At 35.0% G+C, this 22,098-nt stretch overlaps 1 protein-coding gene across 1 annotated transcript in view; it reads right to left on the reverse strand.

The window, feature by feature from the left end:
• Positions 1-22,098, reverse strand: part of PLXDC2 (plexin domain containing 2) — a 268,291-nt gene that overhangs the window by 113,592 nt on the left and 132,601 nt on the right. Inside the window, exons 3-4 of the mRNA XM_080581228.1 lie at positions 5,246-5,392; positions 5-74 (exon numbers count right to left, since the gene is read on the reverse strand). Coding sequence (XP_080437354.1) covers positions 5-74; positions 5,246-5,392 — 217 coding nt within the window. The remainder of the gene's footprint in view (positions 1-4; positions 75-5,245; positions 5,393-22,098) is intronic.

Genomic DNA, 22,098 nt, shown 5'->3' on the forward strand with positions numbered 1-22,098 from the left:
TTACCCCCAGTTGCCACTGTAATTTCACGTAGAAAATGGCCATAAAATGGAAAATCGAAGGACAGATTTACTCTCTGAAAGGAACAACACCAGAAAATAAAATCAATATTGTGCAGAAAGGTAAGAGGGAAAAAAAAAAAAAAAGGAGAGTTCTCCACTTCAAATATCTGTTTCAATCATTGCTTTTTATTTTTCACTAGAGCCTTGTTATTCTAAATTTGGAATTGTCAACAGTTAACTGGGAACAATTCTGTGTATCACTGCTTTCAGGCTTTTATGTTCATCTACATAACTGAAGACTTTAGAAAAAAAAAACACATCTCTCAATCAGAACTTATAACTCTCATATAAGAATGAAATTAAGAAAGATTTGTTGATTTTTTTCCTAAACAAATAAATAAAAAGCAACAACAAAAAAAAGTTGTTTAAGCCTCTTTGTTAAGAAGAGCCATCTATATATCAGATTTACAGAATCCCTGCTCAGCTGCTTTGGTGGTGGGTGATTTGCTCCTCAGCCACGTCTCTTCAGATTCAGGTGCTCTCCCTGACCTCTTGATGTTACTTGGGTGCTTATCTGATGAAAACAGGTAACTGGAAGGCAATTTTTGCATCAGATCCAAGTTACACCACTTCCCAGACCTCTTTATAACACTAAACAGGAGCTGAAGTTATTTATAAAAAAATAAGCAACAGAAGTACTAGCAAACTTTACCTAAACTACTTATAGCAAAATACAAAAAGGAAAAAATATTTTTCCTCTGTCAACCTACAGGTTACTATCAGCTGAATTCATACCAGAGAACAGTAATTTGGAGATTTAGAGAACAGACATCTCCTCACCTAAGGTCTTCATAAAGTATCATTCAAATTAAAATTTATTTTGCCTTTCTGCCTATGGCTCTCTCCTTTCCCATCTATTCCACTGCTTTTCTACAGCTCATTGACTAATGTGGCCACCCACTGTTATCACTGTTATCACCTGTTGTGCTATCTGTCTCAACTCTGAACAAATCAGTTGCCATGACGGAAAGGTGCACTGAAATTCCAGAAAAATATTTTCATTGCTTTAAAGTTATATCCCATAAAAACATAAAATTTGCATAATGGCCTGAAGCCTAAATAGGAACTGAGTATGCAGCTCATTGGTATTTGGCATTTAAGAGGAGTTACTACAGTAAAAATTGGTTTGAAGATGGTTTGTTGTTGTTGACTATTCTTTGGCCCTAAGCTTTGATGTCTCCACTTAAAAAAGGGCAATAGTTGATACTTTATTAAAAAAAAAAAAAAAAAACACAAAAAGACACATGATTTCTATTTTATTTATTTATTATTATTATTATTATTTACGGATTATATCTGGGTTATACATTATTACTTCTTCTCTCAGGAAGGATTATATTTACATCCACTAGAAATGTTTACAGAATTATTTAGCATGATATTAACAGCTGAAGATTTACAGGAACTTTAAATTAGATTTTCTTTCCACTTAAGTGGAAGACAGAATTTTGACAGGATTTATTAGCACTTTTTAAAAAAAAAACAACTTTTAATTAGAATGCAAAATCTATTTGCATTGTGTTAATTGGACTGAGTAGGTTCTAATGACCTCTTCTGTATGTATGTAAATATGTATCCACAACCAAACATTTTTAATCACATTGGCATAGCAAAAGACAGCTCATGAATTAAGTTAAAAGAACTTATTTTTTTCATGTTTTAGTTTTCACTGTTGAGAAGGTGTATGCTATGTTTATGTATGTATTCCACTTAGATTATATTCTTGTTCTACCTCACATAATTTCCAAGAACACTGTTAAAAAAAATAAATCTGACCAGACCTTCCCTCTTTGTTATGCATTTTTCCTGTTAACATTAGCTTTCTGAATAACCATTAAGCTGCTTTTAAGAGGCACAGTTGCCTTTCACAGTCCTCTGAATTATTGTAATATAGATACTAGAATAATGATTGTGTTTGCAATAGATAAAGCCTTAATCTTATGCCCTCTCAAGCCAGATACTGATCTCTTTGACTTCTATCAAAAAGTGATGGCCTAAATTCTGACAACGTAATAGATGTTTAATACAGACAATTACATAGTTTAATGCAGTAATAAAGAACCAGCAGGATTTAAGGATTTTTTTTTAATAACCACAAGAAATAAATGTCTTTTTAATTTTGCCACTATAAAGCATGTCTTGTTTTTCAGAAAGAATCCTGGAATTTTTGACCTATTTATAGAAAAATATTTTCTCCATGTATAAATTACAGAATGGACTGACAGGAAAGAGAATTGAGCATGACAAGCATGAGTTACTCCTCTATCTCAGTCAGTGTTCAAATAATCAAATATATGTCTCATCTAAACTGAGCATCCAAGTCACACCTAAAATTTTACTATAGGGTTAAGAGGACAGTGGCAATGTTCTGAAACAAACAAACAAACAACAACAAAAAAACACTATTACTGATATAAATCCTATAGAGATATACATTTTAATTGTTCCATTAATATTGGTTTATTATTTTCCCCAAACATTGAATATGCTCGGCCAAATCACTTCATAGATCCTCTCTTCATTTCCTTTCCCTGCAACAAGCCTTGGCAGTTTGTGGAAGCTCATAGGATTAAATACTTCTGAATGAAGAAAGACACAAATTCAATTAAAAATTTTTAGCTTTCAAAGACTCCCTGACCTTATAAGAATCTTAATCTTTAGTAATTTAACTCCTTGTTCTCCTATCAAATTTGAAAGTAATCTTTAAAAATTATCAGCATGTTAATCTACAAGTCACAGAAGAACGTGACTCTTTAAAATATTTTTTGCAGAGTAAAGTTTATGTTTATGGATGAGAAGGGAAGACATGGCTACTTAGTAATGTATGATGTACTCAGACCCTTTGAAGCTACAGCTGTTATACAGTTTTGTATTTTTTTTCTACCCCCAAAAATCACCTTGAATGTCTGAAAAAAAAGAAAAAAGAAATGAATAGATCAATAAATCTGTAGAACACTTATTTTTCTTCTAGATTCAATATTAGAATCTCTAATTCATTAAAATAACTATTTTGATTTTTTTCTGAATTCTTTCTGAATTAAGGATAATCTAATGGAGAGTGGATTATGAAGATGTTACTAAAAACAGAGAAATTTTCCTGTAAAATATCTAAACAGTTGATAGAATGCATCTTTTTTAAAAATAACTTAGTCATGTAAAACACATTATTATTGTATGCTCAGATACATACATGAAATTAATTATAAAAACATAACATATAAAGCCTTATGGGATAAAACTAGTTGACACTCTTTCAGCCTTCAGAACAGATATGAAATAAATCTCTGAAGAAGGGTTCTTTAAAACAGCATGTAGACAAGTCTGCAACCAATCTAGTTCACAGACCAAGATAGTTTGGTAACTATGAATAGAGATGAATGTCAGCCTGTTAAATTTGGTTCACTGCCTTCTCTACTAGAGCTGGCAAGAAAGACGGAGTGGGCAGATAACACTAAGTGGAAATGTCTTAAACCACTTCATTTGGGGAGAGCAAGTTGAAGCTCTCATGCTCAGGAGTCTGCCATGCTCCACATTGATCCCATACAGAAACATTACTTCATTTTAAACCTCTGTTTCAATAACTTCAGCAAAATATCCCTCTTGGAACAGACATTTTAAAATGTAGAACCTCATAGACCCAACTAGAAACAGTAATGTTTAGAAAGAGGAAGTGGATTGAGCCATCTTCAACAGGTTAAAATTTCTCAAAGGAATTTCACTAATATTTAACTTCCAAGGCTAATAAATTACTTTTTTTTTTTTTTTTCAACTTGCATAGTTATTTTAACTGCTCTATTAGTTTTTGCATGTTTCCATTCTCTGTCTCAACACAGAGTACCAGAATCCCAGGTGAAGAAGGCAAGGCAGACATTACAGGTTCTTACTTTTAGGTACTCTTGGAATTTTTTCTCATTAGAAAAAAACTGTGTTAGGAAAATAGCCAATACTTTGCTTTATTAAATCTACCCAAAAGATATACAACTGCCTGAGCTCTGTGTATTTGCATTGGCTCCTTACAGTCTTTTTGGCTATAAGGAAGGTATTTTATGGTTTGGACTCTCTGTTAGTCAAATATAGCAGATTTATCACCCCACTTTGTTTTATGTATTTTGAGATAAATACTGGGGTATCTCTTCTTGCTGCCACTGACATTCCTCTGAGCCAGTCACCTGGCTGGTGCAGGGAAATAACAGATAAACTGAGAGAAAAGAGGAATTTAACAATTTAACTTAGATTTTCTCTCAGCTTTAAAGCTGTTAAACACCTTTTCATCTCAATACAAACAAACAAACAAACAAAAAACCCCTCAACACACACAACTCAACAAACTGTACAACTTTAAGTAAAATGTTAGCTTTATCTTATTTTGTATTATTTCATTTTTTAAACTGGCATAATCCAAGTTTTTGTTGGAGCTAAATTAGTGAAATAAGAATCTCACAAACCACAGTTCTGATTTGTAATTTTTTACATTTATTTTGTGTTAGTATTGGCTCTTCTTTGTATGCAGTTTTAGCCACAGGTCAGATCTGAGAACATAACTTGTAAATCATATTGTATTCAGTTATATATGTAAGCAATCCCATATTTTCATACCTGTTTTACCAGGCAACAATAAGTTAAACAAGATGGCTATTTACACTCTTAATAATATTTATTTGTTGTTAGCCTGAAACTGCAATCACATCTATCACTTCTGTTGCTATATGATATAATAATGATTTTATCGTTCTCCCAAAAGAAAAAGTTACTATGACACTTCATACAAAATGGAAATGGAAATACAGATACACTTCATGGAAGGCTTAAAACTTCAGCAGCTTAATCCTCAATCCCGTTCCATTGTTACTGATGTCATTGACAAAATTTCTTCTTACTTCAACAATGCAAGTAGTTTACTGGTTGATAGTTTGAGATCTAACATTAAAAACAGAAATACATTTTAAAAATATCTGTAAAGATATCTCTGAAGGACTGTTATTTCTGGTACAAAAAATGCAATGTGGAATCATTTGAATTTCATAGCTTAACTAAAATTCAAAGATGCAGCTCTGTGAACAGCAGACAAAATATTTAGTAAGTACTGTTATATCACTCACTGGTGAGCCAACAGTACTTACTAAAAAATAATAATAATAATAAAAACATTCGTGTCAGTCAAAGAAGAAAAAGCATAACAACTTACTGCTGCTTGCCGATGGGTATTGGAGAGGATCCCATGAATCTTTACTTTGTCTTTCTCCATTTGGTCTATATTGACCCACAAATCCCGGCTAGTAGAATCATATGGGCCATATGTCCTTGAAGTATAATAATTATGATCTGTATCCTCCTGACATGGGGGAAAAACATAGCAAAATACAGATTAGAATGGAAGGTGAATCTTAGTTTTATATAAAATTCATGCTTGAAATACTGAGTTCTGTTGTTCCTGGGAGCAGCAGCAAAGGCAAAATTGCAAGTCAACAGTCAACAAAAATACAAATTGCAAATGTGTTGCAGAAGACAGCTCTGCCTCCAACCACAAGCATTCAGCAAAGCAAATAGTTACCTCGTGCAATCATCTTATATTATAATCATAATTTTTCTCTATCCTCAAATCCTAACCATACAGTGCCTCTAACCACATCAGTGAAATCTATGGCAAAATGTGTGATGGCTTTCAAGGCAAGATGAACAGTAAGTTCACGTAACAACTGCCATGCCATAGCAAAGTGAGAAGCAGTACTCAGAGCCAAGATTTTAAAAAATAATTGTATTTTTTAACATTTCTAAACATAATTTATTAGAATATCCTATAAGAAAACATCCATAAAATTCCCAATAGCTATAGTCTTATGAGTGTACTTCATTTTAAATCTCCAAAACACCATTTTATGGTACATTTGATATTCAGAGAGAGATCAGGACATACATATTTGTAGAAAAAAATCTTCCTAGTTCTTGCATTCTTTAAAGTGACAGTAGTTGCTGTCATGCCCACATCACAGCAAATTCAGAGGTAAAAATACATGAATCCTACATGTGTTGTGTGAGACTGTGCTAGCGGTCCATCAAATTCTGCAGCTTGTAGATATCTAGTTCAGTAATTGTGTTCATGGTTCAGATAACAGTGAGAGTCTTGGCAATGTCTGTTTATTTTGGATGACAAAGCTGAGATACCAACACTCAAAATACTCTGTACATTCCACTGCAATCTGTTTACACTATAAATCATATAAATCACTAGCCGCTATTTAGCACATAAAGAAATTAATTTTTAAATCTGATTATTCAAAACTGATTGCATGTTTAAAAATTCAGGTATAGGAGTTTCCAAAAATTTCTATCAATGTCAGAATTTGTGCTGAGATTGTGCAAACTACTTAAGAGGTAGTCTCTATATGAAAGGCTAAACATCTAATTTTTAAAAAATACCACTAATGACAAGGTGAAGAAAGCTATACAAGAATGGAGGTAGGAATAGCAGTTTTTCTTTATCCTTATAGGGTACACTTCTGTGGAGAAAAGTAGTTTACAATGAAAGCCAATGTAAAAGACTTTTTTATTAAAAACAAAATGAAAAAAAAAGCCAAAAAAAAGAAGCTGTCCAGACAGGGAAAAGGGTGGTTTACCAGCAAGAAAAGAAACAATAATAGTGGTCAAAGTAGAATGAGATTTTCCTGAGAGCTATTTTTCATACTTGAGCAGACATACAGGACAATAATTCTCTTTCATGATTAATATGAGTGAAGAAAATTATTTCAATGCTGGTTATTGCCAACTATGACTGCTGAAGAAAAATAAATATTATAGGTTAGGACGAAAAATACGTGTTTTATCTGAGCTATTCATTTCCAATATCTTAGGAATCAATAGAAGGGTAGAGACAATCACATAGACCATACTGATTCCCAATAGCTGTGATGGTCTCTACCTTTCCAGATAGCATCTAAGACTGTGAAAGGAAACAAAGGCACTTGGTCTGAGGTTAGAGATGAACCTCAGATTTCATCTTTAAAGTCTTCCTTTACTTGTCCAAAATTTTTAACTGTGACATATTTAAATCAACAACACTGACAGCTAAATAGCTACAAGAAATACTGTACTGAGAATTAGACACTGGTAAAAAAAAGCAAAAAAGCAAAATAGCAGAAATCTCAATGAAAGTGTTTTAAAATTATAATAAAATTAGAAAATAAACAGCGAAATAGAAAATGGAATAGGAAGACTTAGAATTTAGAATTCTCTCCATGATGGAAAATCCGTCTGCTACACCTCCTATACGCAGGAAGCAGCATAGGACTCCCTTCACACCAGGCCATGCTGCCATGCAGACCTGACACCCCCTCACCACAACCCACTCCCAAGGACATACACAACCCATTCCTACTGTTGTGGTCCTGAGCTGAAGACATATTTGGCAATTCCTTATGTTTTACATGAACTGGTTCATATTCTAGGTTAAATATATTGACCATAAACCCCATTTCAGCTGGAAATCATTCTGCATTAACAACATTACTGATGCATTTTACTTAAACTGCCGCAGAAAGGATCAGGTTGTTTTCTGCTTGAGGTTTTCTTTTGTTGTACTTTATATGCCAAGATGTACTCGCCCAGTAAATCTCAGTGACACTATTGAAGCAACTTCTGACAACCTCAGCAGCCCTTGGTTAGTCATACAAATAAACATAATTAAAACTATACTGTCAGGAAGATGACAGAAAAGCCAGCCACCTTACCAAATTATTTTCTTCTTTGATAGTCAACAGAAGCCGTTACTACTGTCATGTATACAAAGGAGGTACAGTAAATGAAAAGGTTTTGACAACATATTTTCCCAGTCTAACTTATCATTCTGACAGTGTTTCCATAGAAAATAAAAGTTACATTTGAAGCATTGCAAAGTCTCAAGGAAAGAACCCCAAGAGACAAAGAAATAATTACCCAAACAGCTTGTTTCAGGTAAACATGCAATGTTTAAGCTGTGAACAGAATTTTTTTTTCATCTCCAGTTTTTCATAACTAATAAAAGCAAGTTATTCCAGTTAATTACTAGTAGCTAAGCCACTCCCTCCACAAACAGATAGATCTAACCCTGAGCCTAGCTGATTGCTCTGTAAGACTGCTTTAAATGGTATTTTGATCCATGCTTAAAGCAAACTCTTCATCTTGCAAGTCAAATACTTAAATTATAGCCCTCAGCTCAATAATCTTTCTCCGTGTATGAGGAATTACTCATATATAAATAGCTACTAAATTTGGCATTAAAGAAAATGTTTCATTTACTGTTTTAATTCAAGTAAAATAACCTTGAATAATTCTGGAATTAAGCAAATTCACTTCTACTTGGATGATAAAAAGAAAAAAAAATCTTGCTCTTTGGAAAAGATTCATACCTTCATGCAGATGTATTTTATGAATGAACCATTAAATGTATATCTATTGCATCCTATTTTTTCTACTATCTGCAAATTTACTATATAATTAGAAAAAGGAACATGCAGCTAAATAATAATGTTGGCCTGAGCAGCTCAGGAGGTCTTAATACAGTGAGGAACCATGACTGTATTCCAAATTATTGCCTTCGTAGTTTTGAACATGCATTACTACAGAAATGAAATCATTGGATTCTTCCATTAGTTTCCCAATGATAGAGTAATGCTTTATTAGAATTAATAGACACCTTTGAGTTTTCATTCCACCAGACTTGTTTAAGGGGTTTGGTTGATTGTACCTGCTTCATAATATATTTCTTCAACTGCATATATTATATGTATAAGAAAGAAAAATGTTTTAGAAATAATGTTGGATTTACATCTAAGGAAATAAATTATTAAGAAAATAATTTTATGGCTATATTACACACAGATGGAGAGTTCTACAGATAGGTAGAATTATATAGAAGAGAATTAAAATTTAATTAAAAAAAATAAAATTACTTCATCTTGTAATGAAGTAGAAACATGTTACCAGAGGAAAGAAAAGGCAGAGAAAACAGAAAACATGCCCATAACTACTTTAATAAACAGCAGAAAAAATATCTAAGGAGCTGACTGTTGAACACAAGTGGTTTTTGTTGTTGTTGTTGTTGTTGTTTTCTGGGTATTTTTGGGAAATGAGAATTATTTTGCATTGCTTCTCTAGAAGCACAGTCTAGCCCAAGTACTGGATATATATAAAGTAAGAATCACCTGTATCCTATTGACAAATACAGCTTTTAAAGCAATGGATTTTTCTAAAGACTTTGCACCAACTATGGGGATTACTCTTGTCAGCCTTTCAGAGTTTAACGGGAATATTTATTAGAAATTTTCTCATAACTCTTCCCTTTAGGGAAATTTATTTATTTATTTTTACTTGAGGCTATCTTACTGTAGACTGTAAAGAAAATTAATTTCTTACATTTTTCAAAAGAGATATTGTCTGATGACACCTTGAGTATATTTCCATATTTTCCCCACTACAACTGATTTTTCTCATGCGTGCTGCATGCATACACTATTCATAAAAGCTCAGCACAACTGAAGATCAAGGTTTCTTTAAATTCGTGAAGTTCAGTATTTGTTGAGTTTATTGAAATTGTATTGTCAGATTTCCATTCAGTCAACACACAATGAAGAAATTCTGAAGCCATCAGGGATATGGAGTTATATTTATAGACACTTAATTTTATCACTGTAAAACAAAGAACTAGTATTTAATTTTTAACAAAATTCATTATTAACTAAATTTTGCTAAAAATCACAGACTAGGTATAATTTTTAATGAAATAAAAGTGCTTCTGGTATTTGCTCCAAAAATTAGTACTGAGGAAATTCATCACGAAATACTATGTTCAGAAAGTCATCTTTAACTCTGAATATAATATAAGCATTTATGGATAAATAGCTTATGAAATTAATCAGACAATTATGTTTTCTAAAAGCTGCATTTGTAAAGTAAAATGGAAACCCTGGAAAGAGAAAAGAGGCAATTACATATTAAAAATAGACCATTTTTTCAGGGAAAGAACAAAGATAATAAAATATAGCTTGGGGAATTTAGAGGAAGGAAATGAGCTAGCAATTAAAAGTATTTCCCTAATGAAGAAAAGCAGTTCTGGCAATTCATTTCACAGAAGAAAAAAGGAACACCCTTTCTATTAAAACAAACCAGCAACAAGACAGTCTAGCATGCAGACAACAAAACCAGCTTCCTCAAAACAACTTGTATTCAACCACATTTAATGCTTGTTTCTCTCTCACATTTAATGCTTGTTACTCTCTCTGAATAGTTTTGAATTTTTGTTAGAAAATTGATATTATGATTCTGGACATTAGTAGTAGCCACTACCTTAAAACACTACAAAGTGGATCACAGAAGTGACAACTGATGTCAGACTCTGGAAGGGGTGAAAGGGATCCATGGTCATGCTTTGTGCTACCAAGGTAGCAGAAGCATATGTGTATGGTGTTGCAATTGGATTGTCACATGTATTCACCTTTTCTTTAGGCAGGCACAGAATGAGACAGAGGTGGCAAGGATACAAGCAGAATATCGAGAATGTGGCCCCAAGGAGATGAGGCAGTTTGGGAAAAGACCATCGATGCTGAAATGGGGTCCTAATGGAAAGATTAAGATGAGCGAAAATGGGGAAAAGAGACACTTAACATGCTAGTTCCATCTAACTGCATTTTGACACAAAGCACTGTAATTATAATCATAGTATAGCAGTGATGAAATTTTACCGGTGTATAGGATCAGATACCTGAAAAGCCCAGAGGAATGATTAATTTGAAATGGCCTCTCAAAAAGCAAAAGCTCTAATTTCAGTAGATAGACACCACGAAAACTACTGCATGAAAGTCTTGCAGAGAATATATATAGTGGCTGCTACTTAGAAAGCTTGACTGTTATGAGTGGTTGTCTGAAGCTCAGAAGTACCGATTTCATTTCATAAGTGCTTTATACCAAGGATAGGCTGTGCTGTTCAGTTCCTTAACAAAAGCATTTGTTCTGTATGAATCTCTACTGAGAAAATGTAAAATTTACAAACTGCTTCACTGCTTTCACAATGACAAAGCTACAATCTTTTTTTTAAAAAAACAAAACAAAACAAAACAAAAACCAACATCTGATGTGGGAAGTACTTAGGAAATACATATGGGCATAACATATGTCTTCCACATCCATTGGGAACATGAAGACAGCCTGCAAACTTTGCTGCTGATTACACAAGCCTTAGCAAAATCTATTTTGAACAGCTAATATCATGTCTAATGAATGAGGGGAGCCCAATCAAACAAAAGGGAAAATCCTTTGTCTGCATGCACTGGCATTAAGAACTTCATCTCACACTGTCTTCTCTGAGAATAGACCAATGAGTGCTGTGCAGACTGCTGAAAGCCCGTCCATGTGTGTGCTGGAGTCTTAAAACTACGGGTTTTTCACAGGAGACTGAGGGCCAGTGTGGAGACCACTTTGCCTAGAACCTCACAGAGGCTGTTTTTGTAAACCCTCAATGTCATCAGGTGGGCTCAAACACAAGCACTGAGCTCAAGGCTCTTGCCCATGTGTATACAGAGGGCTTTATATGTCTCCACATCAACTTGGAGCTTAAGCTCCAAGATTTTTAAACTACACTTTTCTGTCTGAGTGCCTGACAGCACCTATAATAGAAAGTCATGCACTGACAGACAGCCTGGCAAAGAAGGATGCCATAAACCTGTTATTAATCCAAAAAGCCGTTTAGTCTTTCTGGCTTTGTGAAAAGTCAGCTTGGAGCTGTTGCTTTTTTCTTGATATTCAGCTGCTTTTGAAAGGAAGCTTCCCTCTTGGGGACAGCTATAAAACTGTCAGCCTATTTAGAGGTCATTACAGCAGTCTTATAAAGCCCCTTGGACAGGCTTGTCATAAGAGACAAGCTTCAAAAGAGCAAAAGTCTCTGCAACACCTTACTTAAGAGATGAAAAATAAAAAATAAAAATCAGTGAGTCATGCAAAAAACAATTACAGGAGGCAAATGCTTATTGAGCAGTTTTGTTTCCAATTTGCTGTAGCATGACATTGAGAAATTCTCAAAATAAACCTTTAGTAACTGTTATGTACCATCCCCTCCACTGAAAAGAAAATAATGGAAACCATTTTAATAAAATGAGTGTAAAAACACCTACCAACAATTTGATTTTGGTAATTATGAAACATGATATAGTTTATTTTCTCATTTTTAGATATAAATAATGATTTAGATATAAATAATGAAACTAATGTTTTCATAAAACTAAAATTCTAAAAATGATCATAAATGTTAATATTCTAAAAATGATCATAAAATTAAAATTTTAAAAAGATCATAAATGTTAACATTCTAAAAATGATCATAAATTTTAAAAGAAAACCTAAGTGCCAGGCCTAGACTACAGCACATCAGTGGTTACAATCCCATGCCTGTCACCAACCCCATTCCTAGGGGCTCATGACTCCAGATAGTGTCATAATCACTTTTTTTTTTTCAAGTTATTTTTTAAAGATATAGTATTTTAGTCTTTTAAAGGTTCACTTTTTGTGTGGAATATTAACCAACAACATATTTATAAATGCATATACTCTTACATATCTTTTTATTTTATTTTGATCCAGATATTACAGCAACTTTAAACTCTCCCTAACCTATTTCTTCCTCTGGTGCATGTTCAGAAGCTGGGATGGGTAAGACACCCTTGTCTCCCATCCCTTGTTCCTTCTCAACTGGACGAGATGACAAGAAAAAAAAACAGCCAAGACGCAGTAGCTCTGAAAAGTCACATGAGGAGGGAGGGCCTAAATCAGGATGAACAGCGTTATGGTTCTGGACAATTAATACTAGTGGATGTAGATTCTAGTTGATCTGAACTTTATGTAGGGCAACAAAGCAAGCTGCCTCCACACTCACTCATGTATGCTGTAATTCCTGAACAGCTAATGACATGTCCTGGGGATCTGTCAAGGCTCACAGCTGAAATCATAAAGCAGTCAGTTGTAAGAACATGTATGACTGATATTAAGTTGATACAGGCAGGAACATGCACTTATTAAAGCAATAGATTTTTTTTTTCCTGTAAAAGTGGAAAAAAGAAAGAAAAAAAAAGGATAAGGTAGGGATAAAGCTTAATTTGAAGCTCTTAAGGGTTTCTTACATTCATATCATTCAGGACCAACCTTTGTGGAAGCCATGCTGTTCAGCTCAGCTGTGTGCTGTTCAGCATACAGCCAGACAGCAGTATGCTCATCACAGAGCCTGGGAGTTAAAGGACAAACTGTATCACCATGGCTTCTCTCAAGAACACAGTTTCAACAGATTGAAAACAAGACTGGAAGTCAATTTAAGTCACTTTCTAGGTTAGCTCTCACATACAACACAACTGAATCTTTAGTTACTAAAACATAGGGCTGGGTAAAATCCACAAAAAATACACAAAAATTCAAAATTACCATTCATGTTTTAGAGAGCAAAATAGTGGTGTTAAAATGGTTAAGCTGTTGCCCCAATTTCTACTGCTCTTTGGAAAGATTGCTATTTACTTTGGAAAAGATATGCCTGTTGCTTTATTCACATGTATTTTTCTATATATCCAGGATATTCCATACAGCAATGTAGAAAGAATTCAATATATGGTTCTAACAGCTGTTCTCACCAGCCACAATTCTTCAAAACTCAGTCACAGAAATGCTGTTTTATCTGATTGTACAGTGATGCTCAAAACAAAACAAAACAAAACTCTCCCCTGGGAGCCCTCTAATATAAGTGCCCCAACAATAAGAAAGCATATTTAAATCAAGATGTTTGATGGCTGGACAGGTAATACCAAGTCACTCCTTTTACAAAACATCAAGATACAAAGAAGCTTTCTGCAGGATCCGGGCTACTGTTATTTTTTTTTTTTTTTGGGGGGGGGGTTGGAATGCTCTGAGAACTTTGCAACTACCCAGGCAAGATCAAGATGCTAAATATCTTTCCTCTTCTGTCTCTGAAAATATATACTGCCTTCATATTTACTCACTGTCCAGCTGATCCAATATTCACATATATTTCAAAATGTTATTAACACAGGATTTTCTTTTGATAGATTTTTTTTTTCTCGTGTGGGTGTCATTTCCAACTCTATTTTGCTCTTTAAGACTAAACTGATTCAACTCACCCCCCCCTCCCCCCCGAAATAATGAGATTTTTCTTTCTTTTTTTTTTTTTTTTGGGTGGGGGTGGCAGGAGGAGGTGGTGGTGCGAGGAGTCTTAACATTTGACCAGAAATGTGCGATTTTTAATTTGCCTGATATTTGCTGTTGATAGATCTGTAAAAAACAAGCAAACAAGCAAACAAGCAAACAAAATATCTTGGCCATCTCACTTCAGATTTCAACAAATAAATGAGTAGCCGAGCAGGGTGGTGTTCATTTGAGAGGTTAAATATTTCACTACAGCTGTGCACATACGAGATAGGTTTCTAAGCTCTTGCTTTTAGCACTGCAGACCTATTAAAAGTTGTCAGTGCAGGTTTGTCTGCTCAGCTCACCATACTTTCAGGTCTACTTTAGAGCAAGCTCAAGAAACACCTGGACGGTACTGCATGTACTGACCAGGGTTGAGATGAAGTTGCCTGAGCATAGGATAAACCCGGGACCATTCGAGTCTTGCAGATACAGTCCAACACATATTAGGATAATTGTATCCTACATGAGAAGCAAGAGACCATCCAGCATAACCACACTGCCAAAAGTATTACCAGACACTTACAGCTAGGCAGCTGAATTTCACCTTAAATTCCCACGGTCTGTGATAAAATAGCCTACCTCACATGCAAGAACTTGCACATACCTCATTTACCCCAAATGTACATATACTGTGGTATTTTAACTGGGGAGCTTAATTTCACTTTCAATTTCAATATTAGCAACTAAAGAAAAGAAAACCTTCTGTACAGACTTTCACAACAACAATTACAGTAGCCTAGTATTTTGTAGAAATTTGTGGACATTATTAGCGGAATATGCAGATATGTATTACCCTTCTCTGAATATCCATGTAAGAAGAAAAACTGCACCATATTTAACAAATAGATTTGATTTACAAGGTAAAGTAGTAATATGCCTGACATCTGCCATGATCATAACATTAACAAAATGAAAACAATATTTTATACATTATTAATGACTAAATGATAAGCTCAAACTTTCTGCTTCCACTGAAAAACAAATAAACCCTTTTGTCAGGTCTTATCGCTATATTAGTATAACTGTAGTCCAGATGTATAGCACAGGAATTAAATTTTCAATAGAGTGAGAATTCACAAGCTAAGATGCTATTCATCTGCATAGGGTTTTCATTTTCTAAACAAGTAAGGAACTTTGAGGCACTTGCTTATAATTATGAAGCGAAGATGTTTCAAACATCCTCACCAAATTTGTTAAAAACCATTCAGTTACACTCCGCAGTAAGCACCAGCCAGGCTGCTGCTGTGTGGAAGTGGCATTGACAGCCTGCTCCTGCAAACGGCTAAACTTAGTGGCAGCACCTGGGGGACAGATTCTGCCTGTTCTGGCACTGGAATGCACTTTTCCTCTCACACAGCAAGAAAGATGCACCACACTCTACCTGAGGTAAGAAGAATGCAAGAAAGCAACTTGCTTTGCTGTCTGTACTGAAGTAAAAAGGGAATACCTATGTGAGATCACAGCATTTTCTCTCTCATGGCATTTTACAGCTCTGCTTTTATGAAATCAGATAGGATTTCCTTCTGCATATTTTCCCCCTTCCTACTTGCATTATCAAAGGGTTACTATAAGAGCAATGTTTTCAATTATTGAAAAAATTTTCATAGGAACTTTTGAAAAATCATGCAGCTTGACAGAAATGGATGAAGCAAAACTCTGGTAACCCTAACACATCTCTACTTCTTTCAAATGTCGTACCACTAAAGGGTACAGTGAATGCATGTGAAAGTTTACTGTTCTTCCTCTCTCACCCCCATTATTCACATTGTCATTTGCTACAGACTCTACAGGCACTCCAAAATCTACATTATCAGTTTGTTCTATAAATGAATACTTTTTTTCTTTTTTTCTTACTGATGGACTGTGAAAAGCTAGATCCATGCACATGGATACATCCCAATGTTACAGAAGAAAAAAATAGAAATCTGTGATTTTCATTACTTATAAACTTCTGTATATGAAATATAGAAGCTAGTAAGAGAGTCTCTTCAGCTGACAACATTAATCTAAATTTTTTTTGAAGGACAAATGCACAGTTTATAAACATAACTTTTTTAACACCGATCCTCCACTTCATATGAATTTTGAGCCTTGGTTTGGTTTATTTATTTATTTATTTATTTTAAAGAAGGAATCCATCTAACTCATTCATACACAATGAAGGGAGGCCATTGCCTTCCTGATATATGCTGAAAGCTCTCATGTTACAATTACTGTAATTTACACACAGTCAAGGGAAGTGTCTGACCAAATTTGAAATGATGTACCATTCCGCGTACGTGCCAAGTGGATACTGTTTTGGGATAACAGATAATTGACTCTCTCGTATAACAAAAACATGAAAGACTTTCAGAGTGATAAAGAGTAATCCATCAATGTCAGCAGGATTCCTAAAGCTTTGAAAATCTATCCCTAAGGACTGCTGTTATCCAAACTGGAATTACATGGCTTACTGTAACAACTTTTTACTTACCTACCCAAATTCCCCTACACTAACAACTCAGTAATGTATTTGCCCTCACGCCCTGCTCCAGACTGGGTATGGAGAAATAAATATATATATATATATATTTAGGTAGCTATATTTGCTGCGTGTTGTATATACATATCAGGGCTGTTTGTTTTGTGGGGGTTGAAATGAACATTGCCCCCTGCTTTTTGCATGACTGGATTGATACAACCCTCTCCAGCTCCCCAACCCCTACCCAACCCCTCCCTCTCCCCCACCAATTATTTATTTATTTTTAGATTTGTCATCTCCCTCGTGAAGGCACTCCAAGGTGAATATGGTCAGAAGGGATGTGACTGGAGGGATGTCCCAGTGTTCACAGCTACACTAATACTCAGCTTCCACTAGCTGCACGTTTTCACCCAATTTCTGTAAGCAAGGACTGAGATGTATGTCTGAAATTATTAACTCAGGAAAAAAAAAAAAAAAGTTCTGTTGTTGACACCTCTCAAAACTCTTTTCAGTCATGAGCTCAGTGATTCTGGAGTAGTTGTAATGTGGTTTAGGAACTTAGAGATTAAGAAGGATGTGGAAATGTAAAATACTATCATCAAGAAAGTTCAAAGGCAGATTCCATTAAATTTCAAATCCCATCTCCTTTCTTAGTGTAAAAATTCATTATCATCAGCATGTTAAATTAAATACCTCATGTGCCAATATAGCTAAGCATATGGAAATGAACCCAGGATTACCATGGAGAACTGTGAATTCCCTTACTTGGGAGTGGGGAAATTTCTTTCAATTTATCTCCTTTTTTTCCTCTCCTTGGAAGTTTAAAAGAAACAGAGAATGAATCTTCTCTCCAGTCTTAATCTTTTTATTTTTCAGCTATACCTGAGTTAGTAGTAGAATCATTACCTCTTGAGTTAAGATTGAGAATAATGAAAATGTTGATAAGCTCATTTCTTCAACACTTCTTTCAGGGTTGGTAATGAATTCAGTCCAGCAAGACTGTAGCAAGATCCAGTAAGTGTAAGTGCCAAGATTGCCTTGATGTAAGCAAGTAATTAATAAATTCAATACAAAAAAAAAAAAGTGACATTTTTGGTTAGTTTAGCCTTTTGCTGCTGAAAGCAAACAAGACAGTGATATACTGGTCTGCTGGCTAGCTAGAAAGTGTGACATCACTGGTGGAAAACTCAACTGAACAAGTGGAATTGGAAAAAGGGGCAAGCTAAGTCTCAAATGCTGTAGAACCTGATATAAGGTTATATAATAACCATTATACACCACAGTATTCGAGGCATCACCTCAAGTAGTGTGTGCAGTTCTGGACACCACAGTACAAAAAGGACGTGAAACTGTTGGAGTGTCCAGAGTAGGGCTATGAAGATGGTGAAGGGCCTAGAGGGGAAGACGTATGAGGAGCAGCTGAGGTCACTTGGCCTGTTCAGACTGGAAAAGAGGAGGCTGAGGGGAGACCTCATTGCAATCTACAGATTCCTCATGAGGGGGACTGGAGGGGCTGGTGCCAATCTATTCTCTTTAGTCACCAGCTATAGGACCCATGGGAATGGTTCAAGCTGCAACAGAGGAGGTTCAGGCCAGATATCGGGAAGAGGTTCTTAACTGAGAGGGTTGTCGCTCACTGGAACAGGCTCCCCAGACTTAAGTATCTCCTGTAGATTGGGATGAAGAAAGAGAACATGAAATCTCATTAAATTTATGAGATTACGAGGATTTTTTTCTTAACTCCAGTACAATCTTCACAGTGTATTGGAGGGACAGCATTTTTGTAGATCTAGCCACACCGGTCTTTATTTCTAAATCCTTCAGATATAACTGACATTAAATCATTATGATGATGGAAAAATATACATAAAAAGAATGAAACTGAGGCAGGTTTAACCAAACTAACAATTTACTATGTGACTGATATTTTTTAATTTCAAGGCTTCACACAATTATGCACGGACAAATTTTTCTACTTTAAATACAGTGCATTAGATCAGTAATTCCAGGAATGCCTTATCATTCGTCCAGCTGAATGGAATTTAATCTTAACCGTTTTTTTTTTTTCCCCTTGCTCAGACTTGCAGTAAGAACAGAGCAGTGGGCATGCTGACACCGACTCTCCGTAGCTGAGAGCAATTGCTCTCAAATCCCAGGGGTTGTCAAATTCAATCCCTTCTGTTGTTTTTGCCAGTCAGAATCAGACAACTTTGCTGCCATGAGTGTCTAAGACTGATAAGGGAGAAGACTCTTTCTGGACAGAAACTCTGGGAGAAAATGCAAAATTCAGTAGAAGACTGCTACCAGTAGGAAATCCACCAGTGTTGTTCTGACAGGGGGAAGATGATTTCCAGGTCTATACTACCACGATTGCTAAAAATTTACATTTCAAAAAATATCCAGAGAAACTAAAGAAAGGAGAGAAAAAGAAGAGTGTCTCCAGCTAGCAACAACTGTATTTTAGTTAAAAGAAATTCACAGAGCAGGAGATATCAACAACAGCCACAGGAATAAATAAGTAACTTCACTACCAAAAAAGACATTATTTTTTGCACTGAAATATATTTCCTATGATCACTAGTACTACGCTAAGGAATGGGGTGGGCATGGGGAAAGTGAGACACAGCTGAGCTTCATTTTACTTACTATGCCCAATGTGTTGTTTCTTGCTTGGAAATGAATCTTTTTCTGTCATACAGATGCTATAATTCATTCTATTATAAAACTTTACATCAAAAATTATGTTTTTCCTCACTGTTTTCATGCTGCAAAGCAATAAAACCTTACTATTAGTGTAAATTTTCTGCTAACACCAATGCAAGCTACATAATACAGTTGGTTCCATTTCAAATTCTCTGTATGTTACTTCTCAGTGTTGTACAATTCACTGGGGGTTAAGCCATCACAAGGATCAGGGAAATGGAACAGTGAAGCAAGTTGCTTAGAAATTTTTTTATAAAGTCTGCAGCCGGAGCTGCTTTGCGGACGATCTGGAATAAAGAGACAAATATTATAAATACAGAAGGAGAATATCCTCTGTACAGAGCTCTACACTGCCATAATTACAGGACATCACTTAGAAAAAGACACACATTTTAAACTTTGAAAAAAAATAAGCTACATGTGTGATGCACAATTATATATTAATGTATTATTATGCCTTTTTTTTTTTCCAGTGCCCTTTGACCATGCCTACATTAGTGAACACTATGGCAAAACAATAAAGCATTTGCAGACACCTTGGTACTGGGAACCTGACATCCATCCTAGATGCACTTCAGCGATCAGATCCTTTTCCAGTAAACGCAAAAGAGCAACAGGCAGCAAGAACTCTGCTACCTGCCTTCATTACCTTTATGGCTAGTGTGCTTTGGGGGTCAACACAAACATAAAACCACAACCATTAATCTAAGTTTATTTTAACAGTCTTAATACGTGTAGAGTTAATTACTTAATATCAGAGTTATTATAAAGTATACTTTTCTTTTATTAGAATATGTGAAGTATATTTGTCCTAGTTATCTCCTTGTTCGTAAGAAGATGTCAAACTAGACATAGTCATTGAGATCTGTTTTCATGCTCATTACTTTTTCAAGGACATACAGTGATTACAGTAACAAATTCTACTCTATGCATTACATTTCCCAGGCTCTATTTAAGATAAATAAAAGGGCACTTCTGAATTTCCTGAGCACAATAAACAAAAGAGGTAGTTTACTTAACAAAACAGCAAAATAAATTGTGAATTGTGTTTTGTTTTTTTGTTTTTTTTTAACACAAACTAAACAACAACAACAACAAAACAAACTTACACTCCCAAGACCAGAAAGAAGAATCCCCAAAAATGACTGAAGGAGAGATAGAAAGTAGTAAGTTATGAGTGGCGAATGTGCTGTGAAGCTAAAATTGTACATAAGGTTATGAAATCCCGGAAATTTAAGAAATAATCTCTTTTGAAAGAATTGTTGATATAAATGACATAATTTCTGAACGTCCCACCTGATAACTCAAATTTGCCTCACAATAATCCCTGTCTTTAATGTCCCCATAACCATTGTGCTGTGCACATTTCCACTCTCAGTCTAGTACCTGCAGGACTTCTGAGCTGCCCAGTCCTGAGCACTGGTTAGTTAGAAGATAGAGGATGTGTGGTGCTTCCAATCTCCAGAATCTCCTTGCCTTAGTTGGTAAACTTCTGAGAGTCTCCAAGTTATTTCAAATAGAAGATCTGTTGTTTGGTTTTAGGATCTTTGGGAGGAAAAATTCCATTTTATCAAATTCTTTTGAGTTTTCCTTAAGCACTATGAACTAACTTTTTATAAACCATCATTTACAATAAAAAAGTCTCCCTAGGAAAACAAAAGATTAAATCCTTAATTACAAAATAGGAAGCCAGTCTACAGAGAAAAACCTAAAAAGAATGTAAAAAGTTAGATTATACTAATCACTTTTCTTTTTTTGTTTTCCATTGTCACTTCATATTTCTCCTAGATATGCCTTAACCATAGATGCTCCTATTTTCAAAGGGTGAGGCTTTCATTAGCCACAGGGCCAAGAAGCCAGTTTGGTCTGTGTCGGCAAAATTCTGTCTTTTCAGAGTTGACCTCTGCAGTAAATTTGGACTGCTGACAATATATTTCCCCCCACTTTGGGGATTTCTCTAGGGCTGTAACATTTTTGCCCATCTGTACGAGATGGAATCCCACCCTTTTCACATCTATTAATAGCTCATTCATTCATTCTAGCTATATTAGGTAAAAGAAATACAATCCTAGTAAAACATTTACTGACTTTGGACCCAAAGACTTACACATTCTCCTTAGGATCTAAAGTACAAATTGCAAAGAAAGCAAATAGGACCAACCTCCATTCTTGTGAACTTTTATATTTAAAATTTATTTGTATTTGACTGGCACATCATGACAACCCTACTAAACTTAGAGGAAAAAAGAATATTTTCATATCGTCATACTCTTCTATAATGTGTTTATGATAGGCATTTATTACACGTTAATACTACTCTATAAACTCCAGCTTGCTGTCAGTTCACCAGAAAGACCACTCATGCCACGCATAGAAAATCTACTTTGCAGTAGAAACTTGTTCTTCCTGCCCTTTGCCTTTCTCTTATCATTGTCAGTTTCGGGGGTTTGTGCTGCCACCATGCTCCATCTGTGGCCCACACAATTCCTATCCTTCAGCAATACAACAGATCCTGGGGAAGGTTTCACCACCTCTTTCCCAAGGCCTTGCCCATTTCCAAAACTCCTGCACATCAAACAGCTATTGCCACTGCTTTTGATAATATGTTCAATATAGTTCAACTTCCAGAGAATCTGGTTTAAGAGAACATTTTTATTCAAGAA

This window comes from Anser brachyrhynchus (assembly GCF_964034855.1).
Source record: "Anser brachyrhynchus genome assembly, chromosome: 2".
Taxonomy (NCBI): domain Eukaryota; kingdom Metazoa; phylum Chordata; class Aves; order Anseriformes; family Anatidae; genus Anser; species Anser brachyrhynchus.